This window comes from Xiphophorus maculatus, chromosome 19, assembly GCF_002775205.1.
Source record: "Xiphophorus maculatus strain JP 163 A chromosome 19, X_maculatus-5.0-male, whole genome shotgun sequence".
NCBI classification, from domain to species: Eukaryota; Metazoa; Chordata; class Actinopteri; order Cyprinodontiformes; family Poeciliidae; genus Xiphophorus; species Xiphophorus maculatus.
The window spans coordinates 10,938,760-10,962,840 of record NC_036461.1 but is presented as its reverse complement, the minus strand read 5'-3'; the positions used below and the strand labels follow the sequence as shown (position 1 = coordinate 10,962,840).

Here is a 24,081-nt window from a genome sequence, read left to right as displayed (position 1 = left end):
AAGAATTTTTTAGAAAGTGTTTACTGTTCTACATTGAATAAAAATCAATGTAGACCTTTTATCCTCGACTAGCAACATGTTTTTGCTTTATTTCAGAATGCCGAGTTGCATTGAATGCAACACGAATTAGAACAGTTGTCTAAAATAGCACTTGTCGGTTGCGAGAACAGGTTTCTCTGTCTGCTGGTAACAAACAAACTGCTTAAGAGCAAGTTATGGGTCTTGGTAAGTGTGTTGAGTAGAATATACTTTATTATTTGCAATGATATAGATACTATGTATTATTTATTATTTTGTCAGAAGCGGTTTAGACTACTAATAGGGGTTCCCAATATTTTTGAAGACTTGAGACGCTCAGGACCTGTACTGTACTCGGGTTCAGGTTCAGGTTCAGCCCAGAACCGCAGCTTAGTCCACCCGGATCAGAACTGCTGATAGAGATTCCTTATATAATTTATATTGTTATACAATTTGTATATGAATCTATTATTATTTTACTACACTTTACATTTTCTATTTTATTTTTCTTTTTTAACAGAAACTGCTGCCATCACAGGAGGAGCAGGTAGATGCCCGGGTTTATCAGTTTCTTCATACCATAACAGGACAAATGGGGCTACACATATTATTTGTAATATCTAGTTTTGCAACCTTGTGAAAAAAAGTTAGATAATTTTAAGTTTGTGCATCTTTTTTTTTCTTTAAAAAAAAAAAAAAGTGTGAACATCTGATTACAGGTGCAAGGACAAAATCTTTTTAGATCTCATCCTGATGAGATGAGGACCTATCAAAGGTCACTCAGGACACATCTTGCATTTAGAGCTTCCCGGAAATAAAGCATCAACTCCGTTTGGCTTCAAATGAAATAATTTTCTTGGTGAACTGAAAGGAATATCAAAATATATTCTAACATCAGTAAAATGTGCTTTGCATGCAGTAGGAGCAATGGGTGCAGTGCTCATGGCTCCTGTGGCCTTGAGTGTCATCGGTTTCACCTCAGCTGGGATAGCTGCAGGCTCCTACGCTGCAAGCATGATGTCTGCTGCTGCCACCACTAACGGAGGAGGGGTGGCAGCAGGAAGCCTGGTGGCGATTCTACAATCTGCAGGTATCTAAGGCTGTAGTCAACGCTATAGTTGACTTGATTCTAGTTTTAAGAATTTTGCTTGCCTTTTTAAACTAGATAAAATACTGTTCCGCTCAAAATAGCAGCTACTTTTCTAGTAGTAGCAACAGCAGGGATTTAGTTCATTTAACTTTATACAGTTGACACACCCTAATCTCCTACTGTGTTTGTTAATATTGCACTTTTTCCAACATCCATAAACAAGGAAGCAGCAAATACACATTTCTTCCTGTTCACATCAAATGGGGAACATTTGAAATGTATACTGGCATTAATAAGGCTTATCACACAACTATGTTTACTGTAACCTGACTTCAGCTTCGCAAACTCTGCTTAAAATAAAGAAGAAACCCACTAGAGCTTATGTTTTTCCCCTTACAACTTCAATAATCCTGTTTGGTTAGTTTATGGGCTTTTTTCCCTGCAGGTGCATCTGGTTTTACAGCGTTCGCCAACACTGTTGTGGCCAGCATTGGAGGTGCTCTTGGAACCTTTGTTGGAGCTGGATTTGGATGGCTGTCAAACATATTTCAGAAACGAAGGGAACAAAAAAAAAGGGAGGAAGAGATTGAAGCCTTTCTGTTTGGCATCGCTGCAGGAGCTTTATTTTTGTGGTCAAAACGCTAATTGTTATTCTTGCTTTCCCAGTATTGGTGACCCACGCTATACATTTTATTGGTGGGGAACTAAAAGAGCCACTTCATCATCTCATTTCTGTTTCGTTGGTGCTCCAGTTAACCAAATGAGACAGAAATCAAATTTCATTAATATCTTTACATAAAGTTTAAAATATATTATTACCCTGTGTGATGCATCAATACAAAGCATAGTTGTGAAATACAAGAATCATGATTCATGGCTATAATTGGCTATAATGTAAAACTAAATTTGTATACACTCCCCTCTGGGTCTGTATTTTCTTTTTCCTGAGCTGCCTTGCGCTACAGATTTGAAATTACTTTTTTGATTTTGATTTTTTTCAGTTGAAATCATAAGTTTACATGTAGCAAATAAGTACGTATATGTAAACTTCTGGTTTCAACTGTACATGGAATCTTACATATTTAAGGAAAATAATCCCTTACTACCTGAATAAAGAAAATATTTATTCCGGTAAGTGGTATGGAGTGTCGTGTGTCGTGTTTGGCCTCCCTCCCATGGGAAGTCCAAGTTGAAGGAGTATTTAAATAACAAAAATGTTTTGAAATAACAAAAGGTTATGTGAAATTAGGAAATATTATTTTGACTGGCCTACCGTGTAAAAGTACTGTGAAGCAGCATTACTTATTGGTAATTTTAACAATAATCAGTAACAATCATGTTTAGTGTATTTGCGAATTAGAAATGACCTATAAGCTCAGTTAAAGTTGGTCAGAGTTTAATGAAGGTTGTTGACCTGTAGAGGTGTAATGTGTCTCAAGTAGATGGGAGAGGAAAGGTTGGGGAAAAAGAGGAACTGAAAGGAGAGCAAGGGTGATCAACCGGAGTGCACAGCACATTCTCATGACGAGTTGGGAGTGAGAATGCGAGAGGGCGGGGACAAAAACACAACAGGAATTAATTAACACACTAATGCACCACTTTATTTTGAAACAGGATTATTTGGATTTGTTTTTCCAAGAAAATTTGGAAAAAATTCCTGAATAAAACTGGTTGTGTCATTGTTGCTCAGATATTCATAGTGATGCATATTAATCCCAGTTGTAGTGGTTACATTTACTTGCATAATTTTTACTTTTAGGAGTAATTTTACTAAACTTACTTTACATTTTGTAAAATTCTACATAATCTTCTCACTACAATGAACTTCATTTGATAATAAACATTTTAAGGCAAAATGCATACGATACAGACATACCTCTAAACTTTCTTTTAAAAATGATTGTACATATAAGCTTTGCTATTTTCTGTCTGCTGAACCAGCTGCGCCACTAGAGCTTATGTTTTTCCTCTTACAACTTCAATAATCCTGTTTGGTTAGTTTATGGGCTTTTTTCCCTGCAGGTGCATCTATTTTTACAGCGATCGCCAACACTGTTGTGGCCAGCATTGGAGGTGCTGGCCACGCTGAAAACGCATGTTAATGAAGTACGTTAACCTGTATTGTAAGTATTGGTGTAAAAAATCTTAACAGGAAAAAAGGATTTGAACATTTTCTTCTGCTAGAAATTTATTGCAATTTTTTGCATAATTTTTTTTCACTTGTCTTTAAAATATCAGAAAATGCACATAAGCTACGACAAACAAAAAGTAAAAAGATAATTTTATACGTTTAGTTTTTCCAATTATGTCATTAAGCATTAAATCTTATTAGTTAAATTCAGTATTTGAGTTTTACGGGATACTTTTTTCTTACTGAATAATTTCTTGGACGGCTACTCTTTACTTTAACTTGAGTAGAAATATGTTGAATTAGTTTCGGATACTCCACCTCTGGCTAAGGAAATCGAAACTCAGTCAAACCAAAGTAGCAGTATTTTTTTAGACGACGGCTTCTTCATGATGCGTTCAAAGTTCCTTTTCTTTTTTTTTTACATTCCTGTCGGTAAAGGACTTCTGTCGCGTTGTAGTGGTACTTCCGAGGTTTAGTGAATGGAGCAACCATATTTGTTTCGTTTTCCCCACACTGGGCAGCACAAATGACTCGGCGTGAGTATTTATGTCTGTGAGAAGCTGAGTTTCAGCTTACTAATAGACTATCCAACCAGACATAAGAACCGTCTTATATGGGTGAGTACATCTAAAGTTTAGAATCGATCTAAATCTGTCTAAAAAGCTTATTTTTGTAAGCTTTATATGTTGGTTTTGTGAAGAAGAAAATTTAGATATTTATTTAGAATCTATGGTTCAGCTGAAGGCATCAAAATAAGCGGATTTCATTCCCGTGAACTTAGCCAAGGCATAAACGAATGTATTTATTTACCGCTAAGTGTTGAATAGACATCTGTTTGTGTCGTTCCATACACAGCATTCTTTCAAGCGTAGCAGAGGCACGGTGATTTTACTTGCATACTTAACTGACATAGTTTAATTCACTTTAAAAAGACTTTCTTTTGTCGCAAAGGGTAATTAAATGTCCTAACTCATGTCATCCAGTAAGTCTTCAGTCTTGCATAACAAATCTGAAGAGACCTCTGATTGAAGACGGTTCCTGTTGAACAGTTTCCTGGCTGTGACAGCATGCGAATAGGTCCAGGTAGCAAAAAAGATGCATAGTATCAAATGTCACCATTTGTTGCTTCTTAATGGAGAAATGTTGTTGTGTGACATGCTGAAAACTGAGTGTCAGAAAGAGCTGGATCTTCTTAAAGAGGCACAGGCCCAATTTCAAGGTGTTGAACTGAGAAGTCAAATTTCTTCTTTTTTTTAATATCTGACATTTCTGTAACAACTGAAGGTAAGTTACTTGATTGTGCTACGACATGACACTATGTGCCTGGAAAATATGTAAACTTTTTGTAAATGTAGTACCTTTTCTCTGTTAGATTATTTTTTAATTTAAGGTTAATTGATGCTGATTTTCATTTGTAAAATATAATTTTGATATTTATAGTTTATACAGCAGTCACCCGATGGCTGCTGGAGATGGGCTTCAGCCCATTGCAATCCTGCGACTGTGTTGTACTTTCTATTTTAATTATTTCTTCTTTTACTTGTGAAGGTTTTGATTTTCTTTTTTGCAAGTAATGAGCACTCAGGACCTTGTTTGGTTGTATTTCTGTGACAAGTGTGCTATGCACAGAGTGCACCTCAGAATAAACAAGTTCTCTCTCTCTGTGATCCACAGTGTGTTCTGTGTAATGGGTACACAGTCCTCTCTTGCCACTGTGCTGCTTGGTACCGGTCCAGATCTCCCCCAGGTTTGGCAGCAGTAATAACTGGGGTCTCGTCCTGGATTTTGAGTCTCCTGTTATGAGAGGTTGGCACCGAGACAACAGGAGACGTTTGATAAAACTTCAGGGAAGGCTGCGTTGAATATATCATCCAGTGACCCAAAACAGTCTGTGAGACATCAACATGGCCAGCAACACTCCACGACAAGCACTGATATCCAACCTCAAGAAAAAGCTTATTTCATTGAGCAGAGATCAACTACAGATGATTGCGTCTTTAACTGACGATGGTCCCATTCATAATGTTGATGTTTTAAGTGCACGAGAACTGTACAACCTGATTGTTCACTTCATCAGAAGTGAACAACTGAGCTCATTGGAGGATGAAGGCATGACTCAGCTGCATCTCTTGGATGACCTGATTAGTGACCTGCTTGCCTGTAATGTTGGTGCAGCTGGTGATGACCCATCCACACCTTTAAGAACACAAGATGGATCAGCCAGTCAGTCTGGATGTCCTAATCTCAGCTATTCAGACCGGGAATCTGCTCCTCCTGATACAGACATTCCCTTTCAGCCAACACATACAACCAGCAATGTCAATACCCAATCACCTGCGCACCTGGACAGTGACACTCATACCCCCATGTCCCAAACGGACAGGGATTGCTCTCCAGCAAGACTCTCCACTGCTGCAACACCAGCAGAATCACCTACAGAAAGAGAAAATGGTAAGAGGAGTCCCTCTTCTAGTGTGTGTGACCTGATTTTTTGATTAAATAATGCTGCAACTTTGTTTCTCCTCAGAAACAGAGACTTAAGGCTTCATGGGGGACAAGTCTCTCTTGCAGTATTTTAATTCTGATGTGTCATACAGTGACCTATGTAAACAAATAGATTAAGGTTTATTGAAACTGATAAATACGCAATCCTTAAGACAATGAAACCCTTCTCCGTTCAAAAAGATGTTATAAGGTGAACATTGATTAGCTGAAGAGGTTTCTCCACTCATATCAGATATAAAAATACTTCTGAGACTCGAGTTACGTGAAGCAATTTATGTACAAATGTTCCCTTGGTAAATGTTTACCCAAGAACACTGGGTAAACATCACCTGCACACCTGGACAGTGACACCCAGTGACAAGTCAGCCTACATTTCAGAACCAGCAATCAAGCCAGCACTAGCATAGTTTCATTTTGCGTGAAAATATGGAGTGATACTGTATTTTTCTTCGTGGCCCACTTTCAAAACATACTATTAGGACATCTGTTTTAACATGTAACAAAAAAACGTTCTCCAAAAGTTGCATAAAATTTGACATTTTCGTTCTAATGAAGTTTTTGATAATATATCTTTTACATTTATGTTTTTTCATTAAGTTGTTTGTGTTCAGATAAAGATTGTTTATCTATCTGAAAATAAACCACAGTAACCCTTCCTCTGTTCCTGTAAGCAGAGGAGGGGTAATATCACAGAAAGGAACATGTATTTGAAAGAGTATGTCTCCCTCTGAATTAGACTTTTTCTCTCTTTTAGATCCTCAGAAGCAACAGGACCCACCAGCTCCGGACTCTGCTGATAAAAAGTCACCATCAGGAAGCAGCAATGGAAACTTCTTCTCAAAGCCAGCAGGTAGATCTAAGTTACATGATCTGGACTTTTTATATATTTTCATATTAACACATTTTTATTGTAATTCTTTGCTATTAAAATAGAACTGATGGAAAATGTGTTGAAAGTGGATAAATAATGTCTTTAATGCTGATGCTTGATGTAGATGGTCGCAAACTTTAAAGGTCTGCACTGCAACAATAAACTCTGTAGCTGATTTAAGTATACAAACTGAACCCCAAAATTATTCAGACCCTATCAGATTAAGTTTTCAAAATAATTGTAATGAATCACAAAGACTTTTTTTTTTAAAGGAGAAAGACATATCACAGAAGATGATAAAACTCTACAAAAAAATCCCCGGTTTTGTTTTTGTACATGGTGTTTTTAATGGTGCTTTAAAGTAAAAACCATAAAGACGATGTTTAGAGATTCACCGATCTGTGGCTAGCACTAATTTCTGCTGGAGGTAGAGCTGCTGCTGATTAATACAAGTCAATCTAGTCCTGGCCTCAGGTGAAAACTAACATTTTATGTTGGTGTTGTGTTTCAGGAATATTTTTCTTAGCAGGATCTGCAGGTATGACATTTTTTTTTTCTTCTTTTTATGCTGGTTATCTTGATATACTGAGGTGTTCTCAGTCTGACAGAAAGTACAGCTGTGTGTGTGAAAAATCATGAAATTTAGCACTGACCATAAATAGATCTTGTTACTTATTCTGCAGAAACATTTTGATTTGTTTTCTAAAATCAATGTTTTATTTTGTTTAGACAGTTTGCAATTTAACCACAGAGTAGACAAATATATATATATATATATATATATATATATATATATATATATATATATATATATATATTGGCCTTAGCCTTCTGCTTTTGTACTTTATTAACATGTTTATGTCAAATATTTCTTGTTCCAAGTCTTAGGGGGAATCGGTGCAGTGGCGCTGGCTCCTGTTGTTCTGGGGGCCGTTGGTTTCACCTCAGCTGGGATAGCAGCGGGTTCCTACGCTGCAAGCATGATGTCTGCTGCTGCCATCGCCAACGGAGGAGGGGTGGCAGCAGGAGGCCTGGTGGCGGTTCTACAATCTGCAGGTACTTTGACTTGATTCTAGTTGTAGCTACTTAATGTACTTGCTGTAATAAAACAGGATAAAGTACAGTACTGTTCAAAATAGTAGCAGTCCAACATCACTTACAGGATTTGGTAATGTTCTTGATAGAAATTATGTTCCTACCTGGATGATAATTTACCAGTAGGGGAAGTAGAAGAACAGAAAACCAACAGACATGGCATATATGCTGGTGCACATGTATTCATCTGTGTGTATCAAGGTTGGGTTTTGTTTAATTCTTATGACTATAATGGTTATTGTGCATTTCTCTCTGGAAATCTAAGTAAAATGAGTCATTCCAGTTTGTTCATAAGATGAAGCATGATTAAATATTTGATTGAAGTAAACATATGAAGAGGACCAAGAATCAAGGCGCTGTTGTACTTTGAGTTTCCTTGTTAGAAAAACGTGTTGGGTTAAGGTGAGCATTAATTGCATGGAGTGACCAGCCCAATCCTGAGACTTGTTGAAGTCAGTTCATCCTGTACCCCTCAGACCATCTCACATATGAACACCATTTGACATTTCCTGCAGGTGCTGTTGGTCTCTCTGCGGCCGCCTCGACAGCTGTGGCTGGTGTTGGAGCTGGTGTTGGAGCTGGTATTGGGGCCACTGCAGGGCTGCTGGCAGGCAACACCAACAAGCAAGAGGAGGTGAATGAGGAAGGCAAAGAGAACAAGGATAAGGAAGAGAAGAATGATGGGCAGGACAAGGATAAGGAAGAGAAGAATGACGGGCAGGACAAGGATAAGAAAGAGAAAAATGAGGGGCAGAACAAGAATAAGGAAGAGAAGAATGACGGGGAGGAGGAGAAAGAGGAGAAGAATGAGGAGGAAGAGGAGTCAGACAGAGAGTACAAGAAGAAAAAATAGAAGTAGAAGAAAGAAGGATCAAATAAAAAGACAAGAACTAGAAAAGTTTTGTTGCTATTCTTGTCCCCACATGAATAGGTTGTTTTTTTCACTTACTAATCTGCATCAAGTTGTCTCAGTATTGACAGTCTATCCTTACATTTACCACTTACTGGTTATGTAATTCAAGAGACCTCACACCACACAACTTCTAATATTATTGAAACAAAACTGTTAATCATTTAACTATGTAATTATAGTCCATTATGTAAATAACTACAGTTTTGCATTAACATGTTTTCTTGCCTTCATGTTGGACTTTGTTTCAACAAGAAATGAGACAAAATGCCAAAATCTAAAGCAATCATCCTGTTTTGTTTCTTTTAAACTATTTGTGTAATAAACTTGTAATTTTTAAAATCTACTTTTGTAGTACTGTGTGTGTCTTAAAAGGAAAAACAAAATGTATAATTGGTCATCAACCTTTTCAGTGGTTCCTCAAAAATCTGAAAATGCAGTTTGTTGAGCTTAGTGAGAAAGATTTTAACACAGTCATGTCATACTTGGAAAACAGGTGGTGATAAATTACTTTTTTTAATTCACATCACAACTTAGTATTCTATTATTTCCTCACTAGATATTTACAACAGCTTGTGTGACTCAACTTAAAAAAAACACACCAACATTAGCAGAGATTAGATAATGTTTCATTTGAGCAGGACTATCAATCCTAGGTGATTCCTTGGAGTCTGCTCAACAACATAAACAATGTCTCTGAGGTTCAGGAAACTGTACTGTAGTCTCTTCTATATATGACTGATTGTGACGAAAAAGTGGTTGCATTGCCGGCACCTATAGTAACTCGCAGATCAATACAGCTCATGAAGTTTGATATAAGTGTTAAAATGAATAACTATGAAATATATCGCATCTCTACATCAAATAATGTGTTTCACATAATTTTATGATTACTTTCTGGAACTTTCCCTCTTACATTGTTTTGTTCATACAACAATGTAAGATTCACACAGCCAGAGGGGGCAGGAGTCAAAGCCACATCATCTGCACAAAAAGCATAACTAATGAAACTTTTTCAAGATCTTTCAAATAAAAACTAATAAATCCGCAGTACAATTTGATGTACTGCGTTTACTAATTAAACACAACAGCTTAAGAAAACACTTGCCAAGAACAAAAAAGCTGTCATGATTAAGATAAGTAGCTTTGAGTATTTAAAAATACTTACATGGAACGTAACTTAATTGTTATGTATCCTTTCGGGAAAGAAAATCAACACATCCATTGACTGAAACTTTGTCCAAACAAACCAATTTTTTGTTGTTGTTGCACTTTTGTAGTTTTGGGCGGCAGCCTTGACCCACAACGTGGTGTTGCATTTGTAGGCAGCTGGAATTTCAAATTTATTCAGCGGTGCGGACGAGTGTGCTAACAAGTCAACCAAAATATGCTATACTTTATATCGTTAATTGCAAGAAGGAAAAATTGTGAAAAAATTATTTGTTGAAATAAAGCGTGATATCATTTTGTGATTTTACTTCCGAGTGACAGTGAACGCACCAACAGGAAGTTTCATTTTCTCTATTAAACGCAAAACATACAATGTTCCTCCTCAAATGTGAACTTCTAGTCGGGTCTGTAGATAAACTATGAGTCTCAGTGAGTACATGGCAATACGTTTCTTGATTTTAAAGCGTTGATTTGAAATATTAAAAATAAAACAAAGAGAAAAACAAACGAAAGACAAATCCTTTTGAACATACTTAGTGATCATTTTAAATGTTCTGCAGTGTTCTTAACATAGATTTATTAGGTAATAGTAGTCGTAAATATTAAAGTTGGCAAAAAGGCTAGGTAATAAACTCATAATGAACTGCTTGTGTTTCAGGAAAGATTCTTGTCATTACCGGAGGTGCAGGTATGACATCTGCTTTTTATGGTTGTTATCTTGAAATAGGCAGCTGATAAGTCATGATGTTTAACTCTGACAATAAATAGATCCTATCACCTTGGTCACCAATTCCTTTGCATAAAAAACAAAAAAGATTGTATTACTTTTTTTTTTTTTTTTTAGTTATTCAGAAAGTAGGAAACAACATCTTTTGTAGTGTGGTTTTGTTTTTGATCTATAGCAAGGTGTCAAACTCCAGGCCTTAAGGGCCGCTGTCCTGCAGTTTTTAGATGTGCCACAGGTACAAAACACTGGAATGAAATGGCTTAATTACCTCCTCTTTGTGTAGATCAGTTCTCCAGAGTCTTGCTAATGACCTAATTCTATTCAGGTGCGGTGCAGCAGAGGCACATCTAAAAGTTGCAGGACACCGGCCCTTGAGGACTGGAGTTTGACACCCCGATCTATAGAATAATTGTAAACTGGCCACAAAATTATATGACTACGGTCTTTAGGAATTGCTCATGCTCCAGTACAATTCACATATAAATTGTATGACAAAATATCAGAAATGCTGCTTTTTTGGGATAGTTTGTAGGTACAAAACCTTTTTTATGGTGTCATGACAAATAGAAACATAATGATTTTATTTCTCCTTCAACAAGTATTCAGAAAAATGTTAAATAATTTCACAGTTTTGGCCACTTGCTGGTTTGTAGCATACCAGAGAGTCCTGGCACAATACCAAGATGGAAAGACATCAGCAATGACTTCCACAAGCGTCGCTGCCCATTAGAATATGAAAAGATATGACGCACAAAATTCTACAGCAAGAAATGTTGCTGAGACTCGTATATTGCTTGAAGAAAACTCCTGCTCATTTTATAATCATGTTTTTTCGGTTTAATCAGATTAACGTGTTGACAACAAATGTTTCTTGTTCATAAGTATTTTGTATGTTGTTCATAAGTTGTAGGAAGTGTGGGTACAGTTGCCCTAGCTCCAGTGGCCTTGGGGGCCATCGGTTTCACCTCTGCTGGGATAGCAGCGGGCTCCTTCGCTGCGAGCATGATGTCTGCTGCTGCCATTACCAACGGAGGAGGAGTGGCAGCAGGAGGCCTGGTGGCGGTTTTACAATCTGCAGGTATGTTGTTGCAGAAGATGAAAGTAAATTTGGGTCTAAAAAAAAAAACATAGTCCAATGGTAACACTAATTCAGTTGGTGCTATGGGTGGTACAGGAAGTCTGTAGCTGGGAACTCTCTTACACTTTGATTAACATGGCAAGCCTAGAAATTTGGAATAAGTGTTGGAGAGGAGTCGCTTCCTCTGATAGTTTAAAACATTGCATCAGTTTAAACCCTGTCAGAGACAAAGGAGAAAAGGTGAAAGCAAATGGTGACTAAGAAGTTAACAGAATAGTTGCTTAGTTGCTATAACAACAGCCCTCTTCCTGGATTTTATTGTTGAAATGCTGTTATCGAAAAAGCATTTTCAATAGCATTATTTGAAAATGCTACATCATTTTCAATAATTGAGCATTATTGAAATGCTCAATTATTGTCACATCCATTTTTGATGTGACATTTTTTGCTATGACTTACAAACAAGGCTCAGAGGGTTTACTAACGCTTCAAGACTGAGACCTCTGAACACATTAATCTGCTAAAATGTGCTGTGAATCCAACATGCCGACACTTGATTATAATAATAGAATTGTGCTTTTATAATAACAGTACAGTTAGACATAGCGACAATTCTTAGAGTACAATATATGCGCTTTACACAGAGTTTACACCTACTGCTTACTTTCAACTCTTGTCTCTAGTTGGGGTTTTACATAATCAAAACAATTGCTCCATCTGAAACTGCACTATACAATACAATAAAATAAATACACATTAGGACACAAAATTTAAAGAAATAAAGTCTTATTCAGTGTAGAATGCATCCTTCATTTTAAAGGATAATTATGCTAAATGTCAGGACCAGGTTTTGTTTCAGTTTTTCCTATTATATCATTCTTTTCCATTTCTCTCTTTATCTCTAAAAAATAAATACATCTTAAAATTACAATGTCAAAAAAAAAAAAGTACATTTTTTGGCATTCATTTCAAAAGGTTAAACTCACATGTAGATTTATGACACAGAGTGAAGTACTTCAAGGATTGCGTCTTGTATTTTAGATTACTATGCCCCACAGGAAATATCCCCGGCACCAAAAACAAAAAATTGGTGTCAGTAAGCTTTTACTGACCACCTCACAGAGCCACAGGTTAGATGTAAGGACCAGTGAGTTGCAGCTACACTTGGAGCTCATCACCCAAAATAGCAGTGAAAACATGCTGGTCAGCATCAAACCTTACACTACTCTAATCTCAATAAAAGTTTTTTCCATAATCATTAAAAAGGGTGTAAATAAATTGGGGCATTCCTTTTTTTCAATAAAGGATAAATAAAGACATTTTTAACCCAGCTTAAATGTAACTTAAGTCTCAGATGTTGCATAGCCTGCTTTCCATAGTCTGTGTTTAATTTGTTTCAAGCGGGACCCATCAGAGCTCATCTGCTGCTTGATCATTTGAACAAAACTGTTGTTTGGGTTTCTGCAGGTGCTGCTGGTCTTTCGGGTGCAGCCTCTGCTGTTGTGGCCAGTGTTGGAGCTGGTGTTGGAGCTGCTGTAGGGCGACTGGCAGGAAAAACACGCAAACAAAAGGAGGAGGAGGAGAGAAAAAAGGATCAAATGAAAGAAGAAGAAAGACAAAAATGAAAAATAGGAAGAATTTGAATTAATATAACATTAATTATTTTTGTTTACTTGTCTGGTTGTTTTGCATCATCGTCTCAGTATCAATGGTCTGTTTTCATATTTTTAATTGACGGGTTATATAGAGAGATGAAATGACATTGCATCACTGTCTAACTGGTCATGAATACAACAATTAAATAGAAACACATATAATTAACTACTTTTAGCTCTTTTGCATTGACATGTCTGCTTTTTCTCTGCATACTGGATTGGTTGGACCTTCACTGGCTCTTTTAAATCATTTCAACAAGAAGTGAGCCACAAAAAAATAATTGTATGTTTATGAAGCATCTGCAGCACAATAGGAATAAATACTTTTTATCAGGTTCAGGAAGTTGCACATCTTAGTTTCTTCTGCATATTAGTAGCTGGTTGGATGTGATGGTCACATACCACCAGCAGGGGTACATAAGTTTACAACAATTGTTAGGTGCCAACACTTCAGCATAAGTGAACAATCTATATTTTACCTCAACTCTTAATGGTTCATTTCTGCAACCTTACTGGGACCTAGCTACTTTAGACTTAAAAGGATCTTCCATGTTACATATTGCAGCTTTCCAGGTACTTTCCTGGAGAACTTAAATGGTATTTTTTTTGGAACTTTTAAAAAACTTAATGGATATCTTTTTCTTTTGGAACTTTCTAAATATGCTCCAGAGTCAGGCTTTATTATGAAAAATACTTAGTATTTAATAAGTTACATGAACGTTTGTACCCATTAAATTTCATAAACAATGGAGACATACTTGGAAAGGTTTGTAAGGTAACCACTATGTCCTGAAAAGTACAAGACTTAACAACATGACTCTTAAGGGTCTAATGTTTCCTGGGTCCCAATTATTTCCCCAAATGTATCAGCAAAAACAAAAACAAATACCACAATATATTAAAACACTTTTTCTTTATTGATTGATATATTATTTACTTATTTATTTATTGAGTACAGGTTGAAGTTTTACAACTGATGTACACACGTACAAAGTTTTCTTTATTCTGCTCTCAGAATGATGAGTAGAAATAGCATTCCCTCAAAATTTAGAAAATGCCTGCAGCAATATCCACACATCACAGTGACCTTTAACAAGACATGTTCACAGCAAAAAATAATGTTTCTTTCATTCTTAATCAGATTATACATGTTTGAATTTCAGAATCTACTCTTTAAGACATGATTATATTATATAAGAACAACATGACTTTAACTCTATTGGAATGAAAAGTATATTCCTTGTCTGTGCTATGGACTGCCTTCTATTTTTACAGTTACATTACAAATGCTTGATATCATCGACCCTACTATACTTCCAATACCAGCCACTGTTCCAGTTCCAAACCATCCTAATCCTGTCATACCTATAAAGAAACAATACATTTGAGAAAAAGTCAGCATTCAACTTTTGTAGCATAAAGCAACCTTTAATTTGAACTTTTACATCTTTAAAGTTTAGCCAAAATTTAGCATTATTTTCCAAAAGAATAATTCAATTCTCAAAACAGAACGTAGGTTTACGGCCTCCTAAAATGTTGTAGCATGTTTCTGTTTATGAAACCCATCTGCACCTGTATTAGACCATTATATGAAAGGATAAAATGTCATAAAAGTTAATCATCATTTCCCTTTTAAATTAAGATAGTTCAAATATTAGCATCAAGTATGATACTGAATGTTACTGTCATAATTCTGAATGTCAAAATGTATATTCAGCAGAAGGACCAAATGCTACATTGCACTGAATGAACAAACCAAACTAGCTGGTTTTAGTCAAAATAAGATGTTGTTGGTAAACATCTCTGTGAAATTCTCTGGCATAATTTTATTTATATAGCAAGTATAAAACGCATATAATCGCTGATTGGTGAGAGATTTTAAACTTTGAATAAATTAAGCTGAAACAAGTTTTACATTTAAATGATTTTTTTGTTGTTATTTTGTATTTCACCAAACAGTCTTCAATAAAAGTTTTTATTCTGATCTGAACGTTCTTTCTAGTCCTCCAGACTCTGCAAACAAGTAAGAAAAGCATCTGTGGGAGGAGTTATAAAATCCATTAAAAAGTAGAAAGAAACATTCTTCCTACTCTTCCCATATATGTTTTTTTGTTTCTTTTTTGACTTGATTGCATTTTTATCCACGATTGTAGAGTCACGAGTGTTGGTGCTGATAAAAAAAAAATACTTCTAAAACTCTATATTTACCAATAGACTGTAAGGTTGCCACCAGGCCCCCAGCTGGAATTCCTCCTCCATAAAAGAGTGCAAATAAAGACATCATCTTTGCAGCGATGGAGCCTGACGCAATTCCAGTTGCGGTGAAGCCAAGTGCAGCCAGAAGAGCAGGAGTCAGAACCACAGTTGCTACACCTCCTGCACAAAAAACGTTTTTCAGTTCTTACAGTTTCAGTTTAATTTTAAAAGATTAATTAAAAAAAAAGGTTTAAAAATAGCGTGACAATGACTTGCCTGCACCTACAACGATGTATTTACCTGTCGATTTAAATAAACAGCAAAGTAAGTCACATATATCAACAACAACTATGTATATATAGATGTATATACTCACAAATTTCTTCCTCCATTCTTCCAGGCTCGATGAACAGTTGTTATGCCCGTTCTTCTGTCTGATTCAGGAGGAATTGTGGGCTGATTTTATAGGTTTCATTTCTCAGGAAAAGGGAGCAGTTACCAACATGGAACAACAGGAGGCAGCAGAAGACGGACTGAAAGTGCAGTATTGCAGGGCGAGAATCTTTAAACTCTTATTTATTTCCAGGAGCTTTTTAATCATCTGCAATAAAAATTTTAAGGAATTTTCCAAGACTGTCTCTTCAGACGGTGTTAAATAAATGTTCCTCTTGTGCTCATGAGGCGGAGCGTTGCTGGCCGCCCCCGTGGTTCTGGGAGCCGTGGGCTTCACGTCTGTCGGGATCGCTGCAGGTTCCTATGCAGCGGGCATGATGTCTGCAGCAGCCATCGCTAACGGAGGAGGGGTAGCAGCTGGAAGCCTGGTGGCTGTTCTGTTGGAGGACTTCTGGGCCTTATTATTTAAGACAGACACCATTCTGCCATTTTACAGAGAGGACAAAGAAGCTGTCCAATGGAGAGAAAAAAATCTACAAATATTCTATTGAGTTCGGGTTTTATTGCAAACAATCCTATCAAATGAGCCAATAAAATTATTTAACAAGTTTTGACTGGTGATATTGTGTCAGGGTTTTTTTTTCCTCTTTCTTTTAAAAGATATTTCTGAAGATGAATATTAGATCTGTGTTCAAAGGTTTCATTCAACTTTCTGTTGCATGAATGTGGTATATTAGCTTTTCTCTCCTCGATGAGCAGTGTGATAGTAGATAGCAATGGGTGGTGCTAGCAGGGGTGTCAAATTCCAGTCCTCAAGGGCCGGTGTCCTGCAACGTTTAGATGTGGCTTTGCTGCACCTCACCTGAATAAAATACCATTATCATTGGCAAGGCTCTGGAGAACTTATCTACACAAGAAGGAGGTAATTAAGCCATTTCATTCCAGCGTTTTGTACCTGTGGCACATCTAAAAACTGCAGGACAGTGGCCCTTGAGGACTGGAGTTTGACACCTGTGTGCTAGAGGGACAAATATCCGAATAGCTCTTTTAAGAAAATGTTTCTATTTTTCTTGATTTTTAATTTTGTTACTTTTTATCTTTTTTTGCTAGTGGTTGACTGCTGTGTTGAATTTGTGCCATAAACAAAATGTAGAAATTAAACATGTATCAGTAAGAGAACATCTGACTTTTTGAACATTAATCCAATGTCATCAGGGAAGCACACACTATCAATAGGTCCATTCAGGGCCAGGGTTCTTAGCGTTCATGTTAAAAGGTTTGAATCTGAGTAAATAAGAACAAAGAGTGATGAGCATAGCTGTTTATAAAATTTGTTTACAAGTAAAATAAATGGCGCTGACTGTGACCTTAAACTGCTCTGGTTTTTGGCAGTGGAGTGTATTCAACGCTCTTATTTTATATTACATTTTAATTTAAATCTGATTTGTTTTTGCTTCCCTTCAGTCAAAGTAGATAAGAAATTAAATGGCATCAAAAACAAAACATGTTTTGTGCTATAAGTTTTGCTCCCAACAATCCTGAAGCACTGTACAGCTGTGAAGTCAATAAAAAAACAACCACATAACCAGTAGAACCTGCTGCTATTCCAGCTGGAGTTCAGCCAGAAGAGCAAGAGTCCTGCCCAGAAAACATGACTAATTAAATCTTTTCCGTTCTTAGAGTTCCGCATTGATAAAAAAAAATAAAAATGTGTCATTTAAGAAAAACATAAAGTCAGGTGATGACTTAGGTGCATCCATAGTGGGATATTTACCTGTTAAATAAACATAAACAGTTTTTTTTAATGCTACTTTCGATGACGTAAGGGAAAGGGGCTGGGCTCTATAGATAAGGTTTCGTTTCTCAGGAAACTAAAGCAATTACCGTCATCTAAACAGCAGGGGGAGCAGAAGGCTCTGAAGTCTTGAAGCAGTTTTGTTTTTTTCCAGGATTTTTTTTTTGTTTTTTTGTAGACGCCCTATTTAAAGCCCAGACTTAACTCTGGACGTTCAGTTGAGAAATCGCACACCATGGGTCTCTGTGAGTAAAGCTTTCTTAATAATTCAATATCTCTTTTTTCCCCTGCTTGTTATGGCTTTTTTTTTTTTTTTTTTTTTAAACACTTGCTTTGCTTTGGATTGATGAAAATGTTTTCTGCCTTTCCTTATTTTTTAGTAACGATTGCAGCAGCGTCAGCTCTCGGTGCTGGTGAGTCTACAGAAAATCTTGTGTTCAGTTCGTCGCTATAATAATGTTTTTATGGTGTACTTTAAAGCTATAACTCAAGAAAGTGATGAAAGCATCTTTCTCTTGCCCTCATAAGGCGGGGCGGCCGTAGCAGCACCTTTTGTTCTGGGAGCCATCGGGTTCACCAGCGCAGGAATAGCGGCGGGCTCCCTTGCCGCATCGATGATGTCTGGAGCAGCCATCGCTAATGGCGGCGGCGTGGCAGCAGGGAGTGCTGTGGCTGTTTTACAGTCAGCCGGTAAAAGCCTAAAATTAGGTTATCCCGTGCAATTTATCACACACACACGCATGTTTGCGCAGCTATCTTTGCGGGGACTTTCCATTGACTTCTATTCATTTCTACAGCCTAAACCTTACCTTTACCCTTATCCTAACCCTTATCCTAACCCTAACCATTACATACCTAACCCTAACGAAAACTCAATTCACACCTTAGTCCTAAATCTGACCCCTGACCCCAAAACAGCGTCCCCACAAGGAGCAGTGTGTCCCCACAAAGTAGAATATGTCAGGAAAATGGTCCCCACAAATTATTAGAACCCCCCCCCCACACACACACACACACAAAGTCACATGTTTTAGGTGTGTTTGTTAATCCTTATGTGGTGTTTCCCTGCAGGGATGGCTGGTCTGGGTACAGCTGCCACATCTGCTGTGGCCGGTGCTGGAGGGGTGCTTACAGGACTTGTGGCCCTCATTTTTTAAGATGCACATCATTCAGATGAAAATAAAAACCTTTCCAAATGAAAATCAAATTGAACTCAAGGCAAACAATGTTGTCAAATGAAGGATTCTAAATAAAAGCATTTGAGAAGTATTTACTGAGGGTTTTTGTCATTTTTTTTGCCTCTTTCTTTCTTGTACAAAAATAATAGACTAAAAGTAAACATCAAAACATTTAACCAGATTTCTGAAGATACCAATTATGTTTCTATCCAAGTCTCTGTCATCCCATTTTGGTCTGAAAGCAGAGCAGGTCATGGTGAGTAAATGTGATCATACAAAGGGTGATACTAGCACCAGATACATAAGGTGCTGATTGAAGAAAAGTTTTTCTATTTAGAGACATTTTTCACTAATTTTGTAGTTTTTATGGACATTGATCCAATGTCGTTATGAATGCCCACATATTATCGATGGATCCATTCTGGAAAACTTTATGTTAAAGTGTTTCAATCTGAGTTGAGAGGAACATCTAGTAAAGAGTAAAATTCAGTACATTTACTTACAGATTTAAAGTTAAGTAAATTGCACCCGTTTTCTACCGCTTGTGGCCCCAAACTGCTTGAATCTTTTGGCAGTAGAGTGAATTGAGCAAATATATTTTAAAGGGTGTCTTAACTTAAATTTGATCTCCTCATGACTCAACAAAAAGCACCTACCATTGGTGCCCACATAGGGAAAATAAAACAAAAAGTGCAACAAGATACCATGTAATAAAAAGAACTGAGGTACAAATTACAGAGACAATTTTAAAACCTGCTTTCTTAGAGTGAAGAATGGCTGTCAATCTTCTGTGGGTTGAGTCGTTGCATTCAAATTGTTAGATATGTCTTACAGTGAGGGACATGTTTATTGTCAGTGGTAGTTTTATAATGCTTACATGTTAGGCTGCAGGATATTAAGTAAACTTGTGATATTTGATCTGATAGCTATGATGATGGATGCTGCCTGCCACAATCTGATTTTAAAAATAAAATGTGCACAAACTGTTTTCTGCTTTGGTCAGAAACAGACCAAAAACTTCAAAAGTAGCGTGACAAATCATGTTGCTTTAGTAAAGGAGAAAATTCCAGTAATAACTTTACATATTTGTGTTCTTCTTGAACATTTTCAGAACCAAACTGGAACAGAGATCTTGACTGTAGGGTATATTTAGCTTTTAGATTTATACAGAAAAAATATTTGTACTTATGCTCTCATGTAAAGATTTATTCGCTTTTTTAATTTTATATTTCAAGTGAATTTAAAATGTAGCTATATTGTGCATGTGTCATTATTGTGGCTCTGCAGGATTCTGCTGTGTTGTGAGATGCGTAGAGTCACCAACCTGTAAAATATTGTGCTTATGTTTCGATTATCAAGAAAACCCAAAGAATGTAAAAAAAAATGTCAGTCAAGTAGATAGGAAGTCATGACATCAGAAACAAGACATGCATTCATGATGTCTTTGTGACCAATAAAGTGAGAACAATGCAGTACATACCATATTTCAGGTTTTTCTTCATCACAATGTTCGTTCCAATGTTTGTGCATCAGTACAAGTAGTTTCTTCCAAGAACCCTAAAGCGATTCACAGCTCTGAGGTCAATAAAAAACAAGCAGCTTAAAATGAGCCCATTATTAAAATATGTTTTTAGTATTTAATTTTAAAACCGTCTTTAAATATAGACTGGATAAGGTGCAGCTCACACATAAATGTCATGATTTGACTTTCTAGTTACAAAACATAATCAGTCATAAAGACTTAATCACTGCCTCACACACACACACACACCCACACACAATTAATGATTGACTGAAAGTGATTCCAGATTCACTTGATAGCCAACCTGTTGAAACTGTGGCAAATTTCAAATTCCTTGTGTCATTCCTGGACAGTCAGCTCAACTTTGCTGAAAACACTGGCTATCTCTTTAAGAACTGTTCTCAGAGACTGTAACGAACGTAGTCATATGGGGGGTTTTTTTGTACATATTTTGGGGGTACCGTTTGATTGGTGGCGTCATCTGACCACCTCGGTAATTGGGTCGTCACTTGGTCACGTGATGCTTTTGGTAGAGAACTTTAAGTTTCGTTTTATGCTCAGTTGGTGTGCGCGGGCGGCAACGAGAAAGACAAAGAACTGAAATAAGGAAGAGGTGGACTTCTAGCGGCTCCTAACCTTCTGGTTGGAGGGGCATACGGTATGGACAATTGAGTGGAATGTTCTTGTGTTTGTACATGTGTAATAAGTTTCATTTGAATAATTCCTATAAGGGAACATGACGGTTTTATTGATGTATATTTGTCACCGTGTATTTTATTGCAGTGTTCACGGTGGTCTTGGACGTTTATGCGGCAAAAATTCATTTAATAAAACGTTTGAAACCATCAGTCGAAGTGTTGCACCTTCATCAACCAGCGAGAAAAAGTTGGGAGCAGCTACAGTGAACACGTGCACCGTGTGCAGCTCAGCTCGACGACAGAGAACAACGAGGGAGGCCGCGAGGTGAAAACAAGCTGTAAACTTCTCGCCAGCCATGTTGAGATGGATGGAAAAGGACCGTTGCAGCTTGAAGACTACAACTCGCCTGCAGCTTAAAGAAAACTACCGCTCGTCTTTCAACCTTGCAATCTGCTCGGACCGTTGCGATTGCAGTGACTTGCAAAATATGGTGTCGGCGTGCAATGAGGACAAGGATTGAGACTGCGCCGTTTCCACAAGTCATCACAAGAGAGCAACAGCGCGCGTGGTTGTGAGTGATATTACCAAGCCCTTGGCTTTCAGGTTTTCAGTTGATAAGAAACATTATCACTTGTAAATATTTGAATTTTAAGCGTGAAGGCCATCGTGTGTATATTTTGTGTGAATATTTCTGGCCTGTGTTATTAAGGAACTTGATATTCCTACTTTGGATTTCTTGTTTGGTTTTATATGTGTGTGCTTGGTATTTGAAATTAATACTGAGGATTACTTATAGCACAAGTTGAGGTTAAGGTTTTGCTTAAGATTTTGATTATTAATAATTCAGAAAATGGATCAAAGTGAAGAGAGTGCTCTTGTATTTGAGGGAGTAATGCAGGCCCTTGAAGAAGAAAAAATAAACTTACAAACCAAGTTAGGAAATGAAACAGATGCAACATTAAGAGACCAAATGACAGAACGCATTGTTGAAATTGATTACACTTTGCAAGCACATAGCGTAGAGAGTCAGAAACCAATTTCTGAATCTGAACAACCTAGGCGATCAGAAAGAGAGCGTAGACCAACGGAAAAGTGGCTTAACTATGCAAAAGAAGAGAGTGCAAAAAAGGAAAGAAAGTTTATGTTAACTTATGTAAGTTTCAAAGGTGAGGTGCAGTACATTAGGAGCCAACTCAAAAAAGAATGTGACAAAGAGAGTCTTGAAAGTATGACAGCTACTTTAGAAGGATATGAGTCACACCTAAAGCAGGAGTACGAAAGCTTACGTGCATTGACCACACCAAGCCACGACATAAGACGGCGAATGGATAGCTGCACCTTAGTAACTAATGAAGTAGTTGCTCTGTTGAAAATGCGTTGCTCAGAAATAGGCAAAGAGTTCGATGCTGCCGCAGTGAAGGAATCACTCGTTAAATTACTTCAGATAGACAATGCGAAATCAATATATGGGTCTACTGTATCGAGAGCTGGCGCAAGTAGCGTAGCAGGAAGTCAACTATCAATAAAAAGAACAGAAGTAGCTGCACGCTTAGCATCTAAACGTGCTGAAATAAACAGAGAGAGAGAAATAGCTGCACAAAGAAAGGAAGTGTTTGCTCAACAAGAGAGGTTGAAAATGCTGGAAAACCAAAGGGATCTGGAAGCTATGCAAGCTGAATATGATGTGTATGAGGAAGAGGAAATGAAAATGGATGTTGAAGCTGGAGAAAGGCAAGAAATAACTCTGCCTCCAAGTCAGTTCCAAACTCAGTATAACTCAGTGCCATGTGCTCAGATTGTCCATGAAACACCAGTCCCTCCTCGTTCTGAAAAACAGTCAGAGCAAAAGTTGAATGATGCGACACTAGTGCAAGCCTTCAAAGAATCTCTGATGATGACAAGACTTCCGGTACCAGAGCCATCCGTTTTTACTGGTGATCCTCTGAAATTCACTGAATGGCGTACCAGCTTTAAAGCCTTGATAGAGACTAGCTGTACAAACCCAGCTCATAGACTGTTTTATCTCAGAAAATACATAAGCGGAGATGCGCTGTCTGTGCTGGAAGGAACATTTTACCGAAGTGATGATGAAGCATATACGCAAGCCTGGGATGCACTGAACAAGCGCTACGGACACCCATTCATAGTGCAAAGAGCCTTTAGGGGTAAACTTAGTAGCTGGCCCAAGATAGGACCAAAAGAGCCACTAAAACTAAGAGAGTTCAGTGATTTTCTTGTGTCATGCAAAAATGCAATGCCTCATATATCAGGTCTTAAAGTTCTAGACGATTGTGAGGAGAATCAAAAGTTACTCCAGAAACTTCCTGACTGGGCAACAACTCGATGGAATCGAATTGTCACCAAGGAATTGGATGACTGCAAGCCATACCCAAGTTTTGAAGCATTCTCAAACTTCTTAGCCGAGGAGGCACGCATTGCCTGCAACCCGGTTTCCTCGCTTCATGCTTTGAAGAAGACAGACGAGAAATCAGGCACAGAAGTAACGCGCATCAAAGCTAGAACCCTAGTGACAACAACAAAGGTTGCTCAAAGGAAAGATCCTCCAGCTAAGGATTCAGGTGAATCAGCAGGCTCGACAGATAATTCATCTGCTGCTCAAACAAAGAAGCAAATAAAATGCATATGTTGTCAAGAGAACCATTTCATTTACAAATGTGAGAGGTTTGCTGCTCTGACTTTTGAAGAAAAGAAAGCGTTTGTGAGAACCAATAAAATGTGCTTCGCCTGCTTGAGAGTTGGCCATGTTGCAAAGGATTGTCGGAAAAGGGCTACATGCAATGTTTGTAGAAAAGGCCATCCAACTCCGCTTCATGACGAACCGGTTCAAGAGGAGAAGTCTGAAGTTAACCAACAGAGAGACAGTACCGCCGCTGCTTCGTGTAGTATGAACATGGTGAATGCTGACCGCACTTCAATGATAGTCCCAGTGTGGCTGTCTAGTACTGTCAAGAGTAGCCCAGAGATCTTAGTGTATGCTCTGTTAGATACACAAAGTAGCAATACGTTTGTTACTGAAGACGTGTGTGAAAAACTAGAAGCACACACTGAGCCAGTTAAGCTCAAGTTGTCAACAATGACTGGCAGGTC

At 37.5% G+C, this 24,081-nt stretch overlaps 5 protein-coding genes across 5 annotated transcripts; 4 read left to right on the top strand and 1 right to left on the bottom strand.

Annotated features, from left to right (window-relative positions):
• Positions 1-117: 117 nt before the first annotated feature.
• Positions 118-2,243, top strand: LOC102225504 (interferon alpha-inducible protein 27-like protein 2A). Its single transcript, XM_005815107.2, has 4 exons — positions 118-225; positions 539-565; positions 938-1,108; positions 1,554-2,243. Exons 1-4 carry the CDS (start codon positions 216-218, stop codon positions 1,751-1,753), a joined length of 408 nt encoding a protein of 135 aa, XP_005815164.1. The 5' UTR covers positions 118-215; the 3' UTR covers positions 1,754-2,243.
• Positions 2,244-3,460: 1,217 nt separating this feature from the next.
• On the top strand, positions 3,461-8,966 carry LOC102226541 (protein rpi-1-like). The gene is made up of 6 exons (XM_023352244.1): positions 3,461-3,856; positions 4,914-5,690; positions 6,499-6,594; positions 7,127-7,153; positions 7,498-7,671; positions 8,226-8,966. The coding sequence occupies exons 2-6, from the start codon at positions 5,144-5,146 to the stop codon at positions 8,561-8,563; spliced, it is 1,182 nt and encodes a 393-aa protein (XP_023208012.1). The 5' UTR covers positions 3,461-3,856; positions 4,914-5,143; the 3' UTR covers positions 8,564-8,966.
• A 1,160-nt stretch (positions 8,967-10,126) lies between these two features.
• LOC102226799 (interferon alpha-inducible protein 27-like protein 2A) lies at positions 10,127-13,587 on the top strand. The gene is made up of 4 exons (XM_005815112.2): positions 10,127-10,219; positions 10,449-10,478; positions 11,422-11,595; positions 13,063-13,587. The coding sequence occupies exons 1-4, from the start codon at positions 10,210-10,212 to the stop codon at positions 13,218-13,220; spliced, it is 372 nt and encodes a 123-aa protein (XP_005815169.1). The 5' UTR covers positions 10,127-10,209; the 3' UTR covers positions 13,221-13,587.
• Positions 13,588-13,689: 102 nt separating this feature from the next.
• Positions 13,690-16,428, bottom strand: LOC111612142 (interferon alpha-inducible protein 27-like protein 2A). The gene is made up of 4 exons (XM_023352214.1): positions 15,823-16,428; positions 15,723-15,746; positions 15,459-15,626; positions 13,690-14,615 (listed from the first exon to the last, which is right to left on the bottom strand). The coding sequence occupies exons 1-4, from the start codon at positions 15,836-15,838 to the stop codon at positions 14,500-14,502; spliced, it is 324 nt and encodes a 107-aa protein (XP_023207982.1). The 5' UTR covers positions 15,839-16,428; the 3' UTR covers positions 13,690-14,499.
• Positions 16,429-16,637: 209 nt separating this feature from the next.
• Positions 16,638-18,903, top strand: LOC102226029 (interferon alpha-inducible protein 27-like protein 2A). Its single transcript, XM_005815109.2, has 5 exons — positions 16,638-16,761; positions 17,813-17,879; positions 18,015-18,047; positions 18,163-18,324; positions 18,706-18,903. Exons 2-5 carry the CDS (start codon positions 17,870-17,872, stop codon positions 18,789-18,791), a joined length of 291 nt encoding a protein of 96 aa, XP_005815166.1. The 5' UTR covers positions 16,638-16,761; positions 17,813-17,869; the 3' UTR covers positions 18,792-18,903.
• Positions 18,904-24,081: the final 5,178 nt, after the last annotated feature.

Bases quoted from the DNA above. Each gene is read 5' to 3' on its own strand.
- LOC102225504 (XM_005815107.2), top strand. The intron at 566-937 runs GTAGATGCCCGG...CTTTGCATGCAG, and splicing joins TGCCATCACAGGAGGAGCAG to TAGGAGCAATGGGTGCAGTG. The intron at 1,109-1,553 runs GTATCTAAGGCT...TTTTCCCTGCAG, and splicing joins GGCGATTCTACAATCTGCAG to GTGCATCTGGTTTTACAGCG.
- LOC102226541 (XM_023352244.1), top strand. From the start codon at position 5,144: ATGGCCAGCAACACTCCACGACAAGCACTGATATCCAACCTCAAGAAA. The intron at 6,595-7,126 runs GTAGATCTAAGT...GTTGTGTTTCAG, and splicing joins CTTCTTCTCAAAGCCAGCAG to GAATATTTTTCTTAGCAGGA. The intron at 7,154-7,497 runs GTATGACATTTT...TCTTGTTCCAAG, and splicing joins TTTCTTAGCAGGATCTGCAG to TCTTAGGGGGAATCGGTGCA.
- LOC102226799 (XM_005815112.2), top strand. The intron at 10,479-11,421 runs GTATGACATCTG...GTTGTTCATAAG, and splicing joins TGTCATTACCGGAGGTGCAG to TTGTAGGAAGTGTGGGTACA. The intron at 11,596-13,062 runs GTATGTTGTTGC...GGGTTTCTGCAG, and splicing joins GGCGGTTTTACAATCTGCAG to GTGCTGCTGGTCTTTCGGGT.
- LOC111612142 (XM_023352214.1), bottom strand. The intron at 15,627-15,722 runs GCAAGTCATTGT...TTTTTTGTGCAG, and splicing joins ATACATCGTTGTAGGTGCAG to GAGGTGTAGCAACTGTGGTT. The intron at 14,616-15,458 runs GTAAATATAGAG...GTTTCTTTATAG, and splicing joins GGCAACCTTACAGTCTATTG to GTATGACAGGATTAGGATGG.
- LOC102226029 (XM_005815109.2), top strand. The intron at 18,048-18,162 runs GTGAGTCTACAG...TGCCCTCATAAG, and splicing joins AGCGTCAGCTCTCGGTGCTG to GCGGGGCGGCCGTAGCAGCA. The intron at 18,325-18,705 runs GTAAAAGCCTAA...GTTTCCCTGCAG, and splicing joins GGCTGTTTTACAGTCAGCCG to GGATGGCTGGTCTGGGTACA.